This window comes from Camelina sativa, chromosome 5 (genome assembly GCF_000633955.1).
Source record: "Camelina sativa cultivar DH55 chromosome 5, Cs, whole genome shotgun sequence".
Lineage (NCBI taxonomy): Eukaryota > Viridiplantae > Streptophyta > Magnoliopsida > Brassicales > Brassicaceae > Camelina > Camelina sativa.
Genome location: NC_025689.1, coordinates 34,616,823 through 34,631,956, shown reverse-complemented (window position 1 = coordinate 34,631,956; position 15,134 = coordinate 34,616,823). Strand labels below are relative to the sequence as shown.

Below are 15,134 nucleotides of genomic sequence, written 5' to 3'. Positions count from 1 at the left end.
CTTTTGAGTCATAGCTTCCATTGGGCCAAGTGAACTAAAAATGAGAATTAATATGGGCCTCAAGGCCCAGTAAACCAAAGGGTTTCTACTGTGGTGGCGAGGATGGGTTAGTACTAGCAGCCAAACACATCTCTCATCATCTAAAAGGCTTATCCGGCAACTCCCGCGCCACTCGTCTTCTTCCACCTCTCTAGAAGAAGAACGATGAATAGCTCGATGACGACGAATCCTACGGGTCGAGCCTTTCTTCATCTTCACTCTTTACCTTTCACTTTGCGTTCGAGGCAGTCACCGGCAGGAGTATGTCTAGCCTTGTGGCCGCCTTCTCCGTCTCGCAGGACTCGGCGACTCGTCTGTATGGCCGTAAGTGATTCTTACTCCGAATGTTCGTTTTTTTTTTTTACAAAGTCTGTTAATTGTTGGATGATTTGTCTGTTTGGGAATTTTAGGAACCTTACCTCATTAGGAAAATGGAGTCTGTTGAGAAGACATGGAAGGAGTTGTCGGTATGTTCTTACACTTCTTGCATTATTGGGTGTGTTTATTTTTTTTTGTTCATCATCTTATGGGTTTGTAGGTGAAACTAGCAGACCCAGATGTTGTTTCGAATCAATCTGAATACCAAAAACTGGCACAGTCCATGTCCGAGCTTGATGAGGTATTTGCATATTCTTTTACTGTTTAAATTTGCAATTTTTTTTTCCTAGGGTTTCTTAAAATTGACTACTTCAATTGTAGGTTGTATCAGTCTTCCAAAGATTCAAGGACTGTGAGAAGCAGTTATTAGAAAGCAAAGGTATCTTCTTCAAGTCTTCTCCTTTATTTTTTCCTTTGCTTTTGATTTTGTTTACCAGGAAGCTTGTTTTGATTGGTCTATTGCTTCAGTTTTGGCGAAAGAGGCTGGGGATGATGAAGATATGGCTGAAATGATAGGAAGTGAAATCGACTCTCTTTCTAAAGAAATTGAGGAGCTTGAAAAACAACTTAAGGTTTATACCCTTTTCCTTCAGCAATCTTAAACTAGGCAATGCTCTATTTGGCAGCTGATTCGGATCCTTAAGTTGTATCATTGTGTTTGCTTGTGTCAGGTGTTACTTCTTCCTTCCGATCCTCTTGATGCCAGAAACATATTGCTCGAAGGTAACTGACTAACTCTATCTTGACAAATAGTATCATTTGTCCAACACTAGCCTTTTTTCTTGTAAAACTGCCTTTTGCTCGCACTTCTCTCCATTGTTATACTTATCTACTTCTGGACAAGTCTGAAATCCTAGTTCCTTCTGCAGTTAGAGCAGGAACTGGTGGCGATGAAGCTGCAATTTGGACTGGTGACCTTGTAGGTACATGCTTTCCTTTATTTGATTTCTTCTGCCACCTCTATCTGATTCTGATGTCTTCTGGTCGGGAATGCTTAGAATTTAAAAGAAATAAAGCGCAATCTGATGGTAGTTCACCATTTTATTTCATAAAAAAAAAAAAACTTTCAAATGTGATTGTTCCTATATTTCATGGCTAAGAGAAGCAAGTACAATAAATGAAAACTTAGAGATTCTACAGTGAATCAATCTACCTTGCATTATTCTTTTGCTTGCAGGTGCGGATGTATCAGAGGTACAGCGAGCGCAGCTCTTGGAAGTATTCAATGGTTTCATGCTCAGAGGTAAGATGCTCTGGTTTTTCTTTTGGCATTTTAAGGAGTGTGTTATAAAAAATTGCCGTAGAGCATAACAACTTAGAGACATTTTACTCACACATACAGCTTTTGATCTTCTTACTTTTATAAGGCTGAACATGGGGGTTGCAAGACGTGTGTGATGGAGATTAAAGGAAATCGTGTCTATAGCAAGCTCAAATATGAATCTGGTGTTCATCGAGTCCAGCGTGTTCCTCAAACAGAAACACAGGGTCGTGTACACACTTCTACAGCAACTGTAGCTATCATGCCAGAGGTAAACTAGCTTTCACATGTTGCATTTTTCTATATGCTGATTGAAACTTGGTAACCAGTACAAAACTGTCATCTCTGCTTTGTTTCTGTTGTTATTATAGGCTGATGAAGTGGAAGTGGTGATTGACCCAAAGGACATTGAGCTTACATCTGCAAGATCTGGCGGCGCTGGAGGTTATGCTAAAGACATTCACTTTCTATTTCTTTAACATTTCACTTGCTAATAATGCTGAAAAGAGGTTTTGGTACAGGGCAAAATGTGAACAAGGTGGAGACGGCTATAGATCTATTCCACAAACCATCAGGTATACGCATTTTCTGTACAGAAGAAAGGACTCAGATTAGGAACAAGGCTCGTGCTTTCCAGCTTCTGCGAGCAAAACTGTAAGCAACATTCAAGGAGCAATCTCTCTGCTCTTCTTCTTCTTCCTCTATCAATTCCCACTTTAGCCTTTTCTTGTTGATACATTATAGTTTTATATATTAGGTATGAAATAAAAGTAAGGGAACAACAAGAGAAGATAAGGAATGAAAGGAAATCTCAGGTCCACTTCATTTTACTATTCCCAGAGTCTATCTAAACTCAAGTTGATCATCGAATATTTATCTTATTCTGTTCTATGTCAATTCTTATGGAAATAGGTTGGGACTGGAGCTCGTTCAGAAAAGATAAGAACATACAATTATAAGGTAATACACGGATTCAGTGCCTTGCTTTAAAACATGATGAATTCTGTTTTGCTTATAATGTCTGAAAATTACAGGACAGTAGAGTGACTGATCATAGGCTAAAGATGAACTTTGCGCTTCCAACATTTCTTGACGGTGCTTTAGAGGACGCAGTGCAGGTCCTAAACCTTAAACTTTTATGTTACCTTTATATTAGTTAATGTGGCGGACCTTAAAGAATGTTTTGTATAATTCTTATTGCAGGCTTGTGCTGCTTTGGAGCAAAAGGAACTCATGGAAGAACTCTCCGAGTCTGTAGCTGCATCTTCTCCTACTTATGGATAAATCCTGAAACTATACTCAAATGAAAACTTTGTACACACATCATAATTAAGATTTTTGTTGATTTATATGTATCCTTACATATGAATGATTCTATGAACAATTAGCTGTACTGGTGGGCATAACTGATTGGACCAAACCCAAACCGAGTTAGACAAACCATTCTAAAAACAAGAATTTGTAAAGTTATTACTTTTGCCGGAAACACTGATTACAAAGGTTCGCCATGCAAGTATCGTAGCCTGATTGACATTAATCTGAAAACTGAAGAGAACTAGCTCATTGGTTGTCTACACAAAACTGTCTTCAAAATGATGACATGAGAAACATTATGATTTTGACAGCATCAATCAAAAACAGATGACAATAATGTCATAATTCACATTAGAAGGAAACCTAAGAGAAACAAAAATAGCTATTCTGTTCTGTCAAGGGCATGGCTGGAGAGCAGAAACCTGCTGAAATTTCCGAACATACTTATCGACGAACACACAATCTTTAATCTTAAGAATCTGGAAATAGTTCAAATCTTCTTTCTTGACAAACCCTTTAGACAAAAGCTCAGAGATGACAACGTTCCTTGGTTTGATTCTCTTCTCCAAGCTCAAACCCAAAAGAAAAGGTTGCATAGCAATGGCACCAGGCGGGAGACCCACATTGTTAATGAGGTAATCCATGGTTCCCGTTATCTTCTCATCCGATATCTTCACACAATTTGGGAATCTCATGAGTGCCGCCACGCAATCATCTTTAGACCAACCAAACTGTTTGTACAGTCCAAACTTGTGTTCCACAGCGAACTCACTAACATGAAAAAAAACCAACATAGCATGAACGAAATACATCTTTTTGGGGTCAAAACCAAAGCCACGAACTCTGTTTAGGACCTCGTTGAACTTTCTCTCGGAGCAGAAGAACACGAGTGGACCATTTTGGACCAGTCTCTTGATGCTTTGGTCCCGGACTCCAAGATCCCGACAGAGGGATAGCCGTGTAGCCAAGTACTTTGCAGTGTCCAATGTGAAAATCCAATACCCACGTCTCAAGCATTTAAGTACATTCTCTTGCTCGCCGAGTATGCTCATGAGGGCATCATAGCAAGGGATCAGCCTATTGGTCAAACTAAGGGACAGCGTTGTGGGACAATTTGAGATCAGTTTTGCAGTATCAGAACTCGATAACCCGATTGAACGGAAAAACATGAGCTTTGGTAAGAGCACAACCTCTGGATTCACTATCAGAATACTTGGGAATGAATTGACAACCCTAATGATCTGCTCATTGGTGAAGCCACTGTTCTTGAGCAGTGTGAGTACAGAGTCTGGTCTTTCTGAAGATGACAACTTAACGAATCTGGACTTTGACTTGGCAGATTCCAATGACAACCCACATGAGTTCACGAGATATGAGACAGTAAACGACTTTAACCATGGTCTCTTCTCTTTGGCGACCTCCTCTGTTTCCCCTTCTGATACTGAACACAGTGTTCTACTACTCAGTAGAAACCTTAGCTTATGAGTGAGAGACTGCGAAACGGACACAGAGTCTCCGGAATTAAACTGACGCGAAGAAGATATCAGACAAAACCGTCGGCAGTATAACAACAAGTTTGACATGATACATAAAAACCCTAAATCCTAAACTTCTCTTCCAAATCTCTCTCTGTAAAATCGAATGTGAGAGCAACAAGCGCCAGGGATTTAGGATTCACCAAAATTATAATAAAATCCTAAAAAAAAAAAAAATAGATCCGTTTTCTAAGCCCAAATGCATTGGTTCTGGAAACAAGGAAAAGAAGAGGCTCACGGAGATGTTGATATTGCCAACAGTAGATTGATCCCGTTAAGAAAAATCTCGCTGGCGTTCGTTAAGCCCAAGTCCTGGCTGGCCTCCGCTTTTAAAATCTTTCGCTGGTGTTTTGGCAAGCTCAGGCCCTTTTGGGAGGAGGAAGAAGATGAATCAGATGATAAGCAAAAATACCATTCTGCCCCTCATTAACGTAAAATGTTTTTACATTTATTTTTCTCGACCAGCACTTATCTCTTTTTATTTGATAGGAACAATTAAGCTGAAAGATACTGTAGTAACGGACAAAGAAAAAAAAGACACATGTGTTAGTGAAGTTGGTGAACGAAGATGTGTTCGAGAGCGTGAAGAGCACGCATTTAACGTGTCTGACTCTTAACTTCGAGAGAAATATCTTTTTGACTTTGATATGAGAATTATTAAATGTGTGGACGAAACTACCCATTTACCGACTCGTCTGCTTTACTATTTTTGGTCCCTTATCCACACGAACGATGGGGTAATTTCGTCAGTTTTTGGTCCTCAAGCTTGAGTCATCCCCACTTGTTGTTACTTGCGATACCTTACCTATCGTGATGAAGCCAAAACTGCTTGATACAATTTACATTATTTTACAAAGACTAAATGATATATTTTACTTAAAATGCGTAGATGCATCATGCATAGGCGATCTTATGTATTATGTGTTATAAGTACGATGTACTTTCAACTTCATAGCACGTGACATTTCCGTATATACCAAAGCTTCGCCCGCTGAGTAGTGCAACCACTTTCTTACGCGTCAAAGGATAAACCTGTTTTGTAGATAGTAGTTTTGTCTCTTTACGTTTTTGTTTGTTTGTTGGCAACCAGGGGCGGATCCACGTTCATTAGAGGGGGTGCAAGTGCACCGGATAGAAATATAAAATGTTTAGTTTATGCATGTTAATTAGTATTGTAAGTAGCTTAGTGGTCATTGATGCACCACATACTAATTGAGATCAAGGGTTCAAATCCCCATGTGATAAGTCACCTCTCTCGTATCATCATCATAATATGAAATTCAGAAGAACCTAATGCTGTGCGTTACTTAACGAGCATTAAATAGCATGTGAGAGATTTGCACATTTTTTCTCGAAGCCATACAGAAATTAAACCATCATAATCACCGAATTAAACCATTAGGTAACACAACTTAACCATTTTTTTTTTATTCGTATGGCAGCAAGCCAGCAACCATTTTCTTGTGCATCTTATTTTCTATAAATAGAGCATGCTATGTAGATATTAATGCTGCATTTTTACATACAAAACTAGATTATGACACCGCGAGGTAAGTTTTTTGTTTTGTTAATGTACTATTTTAATACTAATTTTGTTTATGTACTCTTTTGTTAATTTTAGTGATTTAGTATATAATCCGCGGTATACCGTACATCAATTTTTGTTTAATACAATCTTAATTAAATCAGTTTAATTTGACATATTTTATATTAGTATTGTTGAAATAGTAATGAGGATTTAACCCATATTAAAGTATCATATTAATTATATATTTTTTTAGTATTATTAATTTAATCCTGTCATGTCATATAATCCGTCATTAATATAACTCATTTGTGTTATTCTGAAAATTTAATAGGTTTAAATACTCATAATTTTAGACTTTTTATAAAGTTTAGATATATCAATTATAAATTATAAACTACTTAAAATTCTATAATTTAATATATACGATAAATTTACTATATATGTATGTTGTACATACTTTTTATATCAATTGAGTAATATATGTTTGTTTACAAAAAATCAAATCACATTATATGCAGAAAATATATATTTTTATTAACTTTATGTATTACATGATGATATACTACATTTCTAATTTTAAATAAAAAGAGATGATAGGAGATTTTTTTTTTAATCTGAAATAAATCTTCTAAATATCTATATTAATTTTAAAACATTATATATTTAGATATTTAAAATATTTTAATTGTGTTTGGTTAGTAGAGAGAGTTAACTAAACTTGTATGGATATGAATATAAAAATTTAATGATATTTAATGGTAAATGTTTCCAAAAACATATTTTAATCAAAAACTGCTGAAAAATACTATTATAGATTCTATATACCATAATAATAAATTTAGATTGATAATGATATATTTGAATTTATTTATACGGAGATATATAACGTTATATCACATAAATGCATAGTAAATGGAATATAAAGATGTCAAAATCAATGGGGGAATGTGGGTACATTTACAAGTTTACATGTACTTTATGAAATTTAGACACATAACAAATACAATTTTTGAATTGAACCATAAATATATATCATTAGCTTAACGTACGTATGTTTGATTCCACAACTAAATGAGTCTGACTATATTAGTGAAAAAAATGTGCAAGACAAAATATTAACAGTTAAAAAAATCAAGACACCATCTTTCCACGCGCCTTTGTATAGTTACATATTTCAGACCACTAGCAAAAAGCTAGTACAGATATTTGATCTCATAAACCAAAAAAAAAAATGAAAGTGAAAGATCAGTTTATTTTCCATCATATTATTATTATTATTTTACAATATCATATATTCCCTCTGTTTTATAATATAAGTTGTTTTGGAGTATATTTTTTATTTCATAATATAAGATATTTTTAAATTTTTATTTAGTTTTTTGATTAATTAAATATTTTATATTATTCTCTTTATATTTTATAGTCTTGGTTATGATTGGAAAGTAGACCGTTAGTTTTTAATCTGCGTATTTAGTTAAAACATTTTATATTTTGAAATGAGGTATATTTTAAATATTCTTATACATTTGTTACTTTGATTATGTTTGTTACACGTAGAGAAGAAAAAATGGAAACATAATAAATAAAAATAAATAAAAGAATAGGGAAAAAAATAAACCGCGGCTGCCCTATAACCAAAACCCGGGAGATTCTTCTTACGTTTTCGTTTTTGGTTGGGTTGGGTTGGGTTGGGTTTGGATTAGGGCTGGGGGTTGCTTAATTGATTTTACCCAGCGACAAAGAGAGAGATCGATACTCTCTTTTTTTTTCTTTTTGTGATCCTTTTGGGGGAGAGGCAATTAGAAATAAAATACACACAATTCTGCTTTCATTCGATCCGATTGTTTTTTTTTTTTTCCTTCAATTGAATTCGCCGATACTGCTGTTTAATTGTTTGTTGTTTACATCATAATAATTCTGGGTTTCTTCTACTTTTGTCTGCTGTGTAATTTCGCTTTGATCGGAATTTTAATAAATTCGATCCTTGTTAGAGGTTGTTCGATTTGGGTTTGATTCGTTGATCGGGTGGGATTACACTTTTGTGTTACGTTGTCGTTTTTTTCTCTAGGGAGGAGGATTCGGGTCTGATTTGATTTTTTTTTTTTTGGGGAGGGGCTTTGGGTGATTGCAATGTTACAAAGGGGCTAGGGTTGTTTAACTCTAGGGTTTTCGTTCGAGGTTAAGCTACTTAGATACTTTAATCATGGAGGAGTCTGAACTTGAAGAAGGAGAGGCTTGCTCTTACAATATTACTAACGATTACGGTGGTGGTAGCATAGACCCTGATAGCGATCTCTCTTACATTGTGAGAGACCTTCTTCTTCTTCTTCTCAGCTTATCCTAGGATTTTTATTTTATTAAGAAAACTGGAATTATGAATTGTGCAAGTGTTAATAATAATAATGTTGCAGTGTTTTTCTGTGTTACCTAGTCTAGTCTCTTTGAATTATATTGCATCATCACTTTGACTAGGGATATATACTTGTGTTGTATGTGTATGCAGTTTATATGGTAATTATACTTTGTTTGGTAGTTCCATTATGATTCAATTGTAACAAAACACCACCTTAAATTGCGCATTTTAGTTTGGTCAAGTGGTTAGACTTCAAGGATTATTATCTCTACCCTTCTATTTGGAATTCTTTAGTTTCCGAATTCGCGCATTGATTTTTTTTACATCTTATCGGTTACAATTTTGCTGGAAATGTGTCCACAGAGAGATTTTGAAAGGCTTTTTTTTTGTTTTTTCCTTTTATATTCACTTCAGTAGTATCGAAACATAAGTTCTGTTAATGTATCCTCATCCTAGAGTATAATTTATGTTTCGGCTGTTGACTTCATTTTTCTATTGTTTAATTTTGAAGGATGAGAAGCTTCATCACATCCTTGGACACTTCCAGAAAGACTTCGAGGGCGGTGTTTCAGCAGAGAATCTTGGTATGTTAGATGTGTGGCAGCAACTTTTCTTCTTGGTTGGTCCACAAAGTGTGAAACTAGTCCTTTGAATTTTGATTACAGGGGCGAAATATGGTGGCTATGGCTCTTTCTTACCAACTTATCAGCGTTCCCCTGTTTGGTCTCACCCGAAGACACCAGCAAAACCTCAGAGTTCTATAGGGACTAGATCCCCAAACAACTTACTAGGAGAGGTATATTGTTTCTCTTTGTCTGCGTTTTGCTCTTTGTAAATGCGGTAATGCTTACTCTCTTACCTTATTTCCTTCTCTCAGTCTCAGAGTGGCAACGCAGCTTCGTCTAGTGTTCCTAGAAAGGCAAAATCTGGGCTTACTTCTTCTGGAAACCCCAAAAAATCAATGAAATCCAAGAAACCCAATTCTAGTTCCAGACAGGAATCTGCAATCAAGAAACCGGGTGTCTTCAGTAAACAGAACTCTCTGAAGTTTCGGATAAAGGTGGTATCAGATGGTTTATCCACGGAAAAGAATGCTGCTGCGATATACAGTGGCCTTGGACTTGATGTCTCACCTTCTTTGTCATTAGATAATAATAGTCTTTCAGGTAGTGAAGGGATGAATGGGGAACCTCAAGGTTTTTCTCCTATGGAGTCTCCCACCAGTATTCTTAATGTGAGTTTGTTTTGTGACACCAATACTGAAACAGTCTTCTTTGTATGCTTATCGTGCTGATATATTCTTATATGCAGGTGATGACTTCCTTTCCTGTGGATCATTGTCATTTGCTATCTCCTCTCTCTGATGATCTGATTCGATTCGTTGAAAGGGAAAAATCAGAAAAGGAATATAAGTATATATCTCCACCCAGGCTTTTCAATGAGAGTTCTTATGGTATGGCGAACGTTTTGGAACCTCAGAAGGCTGGAGAGAAACCATCAGTGGAGAAGAAAAAAAAGGTTGTGGAGAGGAGCAGCTTTTCTGCGGAGATGAATGTTCGCAGTAAGAAGGGCCTGTTCGATGGAACTGATACCACTGTCAAGGAGTCAATGGAAACAAACACATCATATCCTACTGCTGCGGAAAGAGAAACAGCCAGTAGTAAATTATTTGATGCATCCAAGGAAAACTACAATGGCACTGCTAGGGGCGAAATGGTGGGTGATGGCGACAGAAGATTGTGGGGTCTAAATAGCCATAAAGATCTTGGGACGCATCATGAGAATCCAAAGACTAGTTCTACTGGAAGTGTTCGGGAAGACAAAAAGACTAAATTTGGTGACGATGGTGCTTCAGGATACCCAAGGAAAGTTGGCAAATACAAAGGAAGCAAGGCTTCTGAATCAGTCAAAAAGGAACCGAGTGCTTCAAAGCCGAAAAGTGGTCATAAGGTGGAGCCAGAACATCCTTTGAGAAAGCTGAAGTATGATAGGACAGAACAGGAGCCACAGTCTTCATCAAAGTTCAAAGAACAGCAAAGCTCTGTCGTTTTTGAGACTAAGATGAATGGTCAAGCTGAGAAGAAGGAAGTGGCAGCCTTGAAACCACAAAAAGATGGCAAAAAAGCAGAGGACACTTACAAAGACTTTTTTGGAGACATAGGGGACTCTGAAGAAGAAGAGGAACAGAATTGTTCATTTGCAGTAAAAGATAGTCGGATGTCAGAAAAGGGACTTCCGGCCTTAGAAGATATGCCTGAAAAATCAAGCTTCCCGCTGGCAGAATCTATGAATGTTGGTCCTGAGCCAGTATTGAGAACACTTGGTTCTGATGCTTCTCTTCCGAAAGCAAATCCGGAGATCGTACAAGAACCCTTGTATTGGGTTGCTTGTGACAAATGTGAAACCTGGCGGCTTCTTCCTTTTGGCGTCGTCCCAGAAGACCTTCCTGAGAAATGGATGTGCACAATGCTTAATTGGCTGTGAGTTTTTTTTCTTTCTCTTTTATTGGTCCTATTATTTTGTCGGTGTGATAGATGAGGTGATCTGTTTTTGGTCCTACTTTTTTTCGGAATGAGGAACTAAGAAAAGTTGAATCTCTTTATAATAACGTGCTTTAGGCCTGGACTGAACTATTGCAATGTTCCTGAAGAAGAAACAACGAAAGCTCTGTATGCAATGTATCAGATCCCTTACCCTGAGAGTCAGGCTCCAATGCAGAGTAACCCCAGTGGCCCTAAGCTTCAGTTTAACCAGGGAGATGACAACACAAAGAAGAAGAAAAAGGGTTTCAGAAAGATAGATAATGGAAGGGATAAAGAAGGTTCTCGAACTGCAGAAACTAACAAGGCCATCCATATATCGGCAAGAAATGGTATTCAAAATTCGCATGGACTTAGGGATTTGGCCGAGGATGCGAGGCAAATAAAGAAACAGAAAGAGAAAGGAAAAACTGTGGATCACCACTCTGATGAGTCGAAGACCTTGAAGGTGAATAACAAAAGAAAAACAGATCTAGAGAGTTCTATGCTGTCCAAAAAAATGAAGATTGAAAGTTTTCTGTTTCCTGATGAACCTGAACATGGAAATGGACGTCCTACCTCGAGTAGCGGTGTCCCTGTCACTTCAGCAGATATAAAGCCCAAGCCTCGAGTCTCCTCCAAAATGCCAAAAGAGGAAGGAGGGGCGTCAGACACGGGAAATAGCAATAGCACTGGGGGAATTAAGAAGAGGAAAGTGAGAGAAAGCCATGGTTCTAGGATCTACAGTGAGGACGAAAATCATGAGCGAAAGAAAGCTCGAGTTCGTAATGAAGAAAGAGAGCCTAGTTACTCTCAAGGAAATGGGAAGTTGGAAAAGAAAAATAGAAATAATTTGAAAAGAGAGTATGGACATGTTCAGAACTCAATCGCAGCCACCTCAAGTTCTTCTAAGATTTCTGATTCTCATAAACCCAGGAACAGCTCCCAGGAAGCTAAATGTTCGCCTGTTGAGTCGGTGTCTTCCTCACCTATGAGGATTTCCAACCCCGAGAAAGGTATATCTGCGAGAAAGAAGAAAGAAGAATCTGATGATGCTAACGTCGTTGCAGCAGGTAGTTTCAGAAGATTCTCAGATGCTGAAGGTGAAGATGGTGGTGGGAGTGATAGATCGCAAACGCGGATGAAGGACAAACATGGATCCCATGAGTCTTCCGTGCTTGATGGTTGGGATGATAAAGGATCTTTGAAAACCAAAGAGCGCGTTGATTCTTCTCTCGATGCTAATTATGAGAATGGTGGCCACAAGGATATACCTCGAAAACTGGATCATATTGTTGGTGAAGGAAAGCAGTCTAGCGATCATCATCGACGTAGCAATGATTCATTGGCAAAGAAGTCAGGAAAAGGTTCATCTTCTCGGTCCAAAGACAAGAACCAAAGCATTAGGTCTGATTTACGGGATGGTCCGAGACATATTGAAAAGAAAATATATGATGGTAGTCCTGACAGTAGAGCAGATATGGTCGTGAGACCAAACATTCCAAAACCTTACGACTCCGAAAGAGTATCAGAAAGGGGTAATAGAGATAGAGCAGATTTAGCTTCTCCATCAAGGCCACCATCCAGAGGTGTCCAAGGGGATTCGTCTATGCTTTCTGTCCGTAAGAAAGTCGATAAATGCAGCACATCAGCTGGAAATAATAATATTCAAGCTGATGATGTGACAAAGACAACATCCCAAATAAGAAGGAAAAGTGAGCCTTCTCCAAGCCCCTTACGAAAGGAAGTAACATATGCGCAGGCCGCCCATAATACTTTAAAAGAAGCTAAAGACTTGAAACATACAGCTGACCGTCTCAAGGTTTTCCTCATAATTCAGTTGCAGTGTAATCTCTTTTCTCTTTTGTATTCGCTTCTTATGGTCTTGCTTTTGTTGTTGTTGCAGGGTTCTGTATCAAACCTTGAGCAGATTGAGTTTTACTTCCAAGCTTGCCTTAAGTTTCTTCATGGTTCTTTTCTCTTGGAGATGAGTAGCAACGAGAGTGCTAGACAAGGAGAGACAATGGTCCAATCTATGAAGATTTATAGTAGTACAGCGAATCTTTGCGGGTAATTTACATTTGTGAGGAAAAAGGAAAAACATCGTTCATTCCTTCTTTGCCAGTTGTAAGCATTAAAACCTTTTTTCGTGATAGATTTTGTGCCCATGAGTATGAGAAGTCTAAAGATATGGGAGCCGCTGCTCTGGCTTACAAATGCATGGAGGTCGCATATATGAGAGTGGTTAATTCCTCCTACACAAGTGCTAATAGATATCGAAATGAATTGCAGACTTCTCTGCAAATGGTTCCGCCAGGTAAGCTAAGTTGGAGATAGCCAAATTAATTAGCCATGTCTTATAATTCTTTCCCATTATAATGCTCTTGTCACTGCTGTTTAGGTGAGTCTCCTTCATCTTCGGCCTCGGATGTCGATAACGTGAACCATCCAGCAGCAGCAGACAGAGTAGGCACCTCAAGGGGCATCAGTTCTCCTTTAGTTGCTGGGAACCACGTCATTTCTGCGCAAAACCGCTCTAATATTCTACGTTTGCTTCAATTTGTAAGTGTATTAATGCCCCTTGCAAGTTCATCCCCCACAGATTTGTTTGTTAATTGAATGGAAGATGAGTGATTAAAACCAGGAAAGTCATAAAACATAGGCCAGTGTGATTAATCTCGGCTACACCCTACTGTTTGTAGGCTCAGGACGTAAATCTGGCAATGGATGCCTCAAGGAAATCACGTGTGGCACTAGCAGCTTGTATTGAAAACTTGGGGGAGGCCCAACAACAAGGAGAGGGTATTCTATCCATTAAAAGCGCGCTTGATTATAACTTTCAAGACGTGGAGGGACTGCTACGTTTAGTGAAGCTTGCAATGAAGGCCAATGACCGGTGAAAGACAGAGAAAATGAAGTAACTAATTTGCAAAAACTGAGAAGGGGCTAAGTTCTGATAAAAAGTCACTGCTGCCTTGCTGCTCTGGGTCCATTTTCCATTCATTCACAAACGGCATTTCAGGATTTTCTTTGGATCCCGTAGTCATGTGTACAAACAAAGAAGAGTTTAGTTGACAGAGTCCGCTTTGAAGACGTTTCTGGTAGACCAAGGAAGGATCTTGGCATTTGACTTATTCAGATGCTTCTCTTATTCTACCTAGGAAAAATTCACGAAGGCAACATCATAACAAGCTTCATTCCCAACTAATTACGCAAGAACCATGTATGGATTATACAGAGCAATGAAGATGTAACTTCTGGTACTGGATTTTCTATTTCCATGACAGTGAAAGATAGTTCTCCCAGTATCAGGTCAGTCATGGATACATCAATTGCAATATCTTTTTGGTTCAGTAAGTTCTTCTTCTGTCTGTGCTAATCTAATTTGGATGTGTTTCTGCAGATCTTAAACTGTTCTCATTCTAAATAAGCCCTGTAGGGTATTTACAAAGAAAGGATATAATAAGATTACAAGATTTGGAGTTATAGTAGCTTTCCCTGTACTGGGGATAGGCTTTCTAAATTTTAGGAGGTACGAAAGAGTTTCATCTATTCTTTTGCCATTTTTTTGAAATGATCTTATATTTTATTTACTCAAACTCAACTCTGATGTCCGTTTGTTGCTCTTTCTCTTGGCAGTGTTGTCTTCTTTTTTTGTTTGTAGATAAAGAAAGTATAAGTTACAAATAGAGTTTTGCCGTCTTTCTCTGCCGGAGGAGCTTTCTCAGTCACTGGTAACTTCCCGATCTGATTTTCAGGTGAAGTTTTCTGTTAAAGCTCTGAAATAGGCTTTTTGGTTCTTGTAGCTAAAACAATACGTTTGTTTTTGACTGGAAATTCTCGACTGAGTGTATATGTATGTATGCCTCCTCTGTTTTCAGTGGCGTTAATGTATAAATTGTACATTGTTCATCAAAGATGATGGATATTTTATCTCAATATAGATAACTTATATGAGTGGGAATTTTACAATCCTTTTGATCATACACTAGCTATTCTTTCTAGTTTCGTCTAACATCCAAAATTCAGTAATGTGTGTATTATTTAATCCAAACCAAACATTGGTGCCATTTTGTATCACCAAAAATCTCTGCAAGAGCAAGACCCGCCATTAAAATGGTGAAATCTGTTACAGTCTCTCACAACAATTTCTCTACTATAAAGCTTCGAGATCATCTTCATCACAAGATGACAATCTCCACATATT

General features: G+C 37.7%; 3 protein-coding genes across 3 annotated transcripts; 2 read left to right on the top strand and 1 right to left on the bottom strand.

Moving 5' to 3' along the window:
• On the top strand, positions 143–3,121 carry LOC104788623 (peptide chain release factor APG3, chloroplastic). The gene is made up of 15 exons (XM_010514387.2): positions 143–363; positions 450–506; positions 578–658; positions 739–796; positions 886–989; positions 1,089–1,140; positions 1,287–1,336; positions 1,595–1,660; positions 1,785–1,949; positions 2,050–2,122; positions 2,200–2,332; positions 2,436–2,493; positions 2,591–2,638; positions 2,713–2,796; positions 2,882–3,121. The coding sequence occupies exons 1-15, from the start codon at positions 205–207 to the stop codon at positions 2,960–2,962; spliced, it is 1,269 nt and encodes a 422-aa protein (XP_010512689.1). The 5' UTR covers positions 143–204; the 3' UTR covers positions 2,963–3,121.
• LOC104788622 lies at positions 3,218–4,958 on the bottom strand. The gene is made up of 2 exons (XM_010514385.2): positions 3,415–4,958; positions 3,218–3,355 (listed from the first exon to the last, which is right to left on the bottom strand). The coding sequence occupies exons 1-2, from the start codon at positions 4,573–4,575 to the stop codon at positions 3,344–3,346; spliced, it is 1,173 nt and encodes a 390-aa protein (XP_010512687.1). The 5' UTR covers positions 4,576–4,958; the 3' UTR covers positions 3,218–3,343.
• Positions 7,735–14,911, top strand: LOC104788621. Its single transcript, XM_010514384.2, has 12 exons — positions 7,735–8,360; positions 8,920–8,992; positions 9,074–9,204; positions 9,286–9,642; positions 9,720–10,888; positions 11,027–12,749; positions 12,834–12,997; positions 13,084–13,244; positions 13,329–13,489; positions 13,630–14,239; positions 14,331–14,459; positions 14,567–14,911. Exons 1-10 carry the CDS (start codon positions 8,259–8,261, stop codon positions 13,825–13,827), a joined length of 4,239 nt encoding a protein of 1,412 aa, XP_010512686.1. The 5' UTR covers positions 7,735–8,258; the 3' UTR covers positions 13,828–14,239; positions 14,331–14,459; positions 14,567–14,911.

Bases quoted from the DNA above. Each gene is read 5' to 3' on its own strand.
- LOC104788623 (XM_010514387.2), top strand. From the start codon at position 205: ATGAATAGCTCGATGACGACGAATCCTACGGGTCGAGCCTTTCTTCAT. The intron at 507-577 runs GTATGTTCTTAC...ATGGGTTTGTAG, and splicing joins AGACATGGAAGGAGTTGTCG to GTGAAACTAGCAGACCCAGA. The intron at 1,661-1,784 runs GTAAGATGCTCT...TACTTTTATAAG, and splicing joins CAATGGTTTCATGCTCAGAG to GCTGAACATGGGGGTTGCAA.
- LOC104788622 (XM_010514385.2), bottom strand. From the start codon at position 4,575: ATGTCAAACTTGTTGTTATACTGCCGACGGTTTTGTCTGATATCTTCT.
- LOC104788621 (XM_010514384.2), top strand. From the start codon at position 8,259: ATGGAGGAGTCTGAACTTGAAGAAGGAGAGGCTTGCTCTTACAATATT. The intron at 9,205-9,285 runs GTATATTGTTTC...TCCTTCTCTCAG, and splicing joins CAAACAACTTACTAGGAGAG to TCTCAGAGTGGCAACGCAGC. The intron at 13,490-13,629 runs GTAAGTGTATTA...TACTGTTTGTAG, and splicing joins TTCTACGTTTGCTTCAATTT to GCTCAGGACGTAAATCTGGC.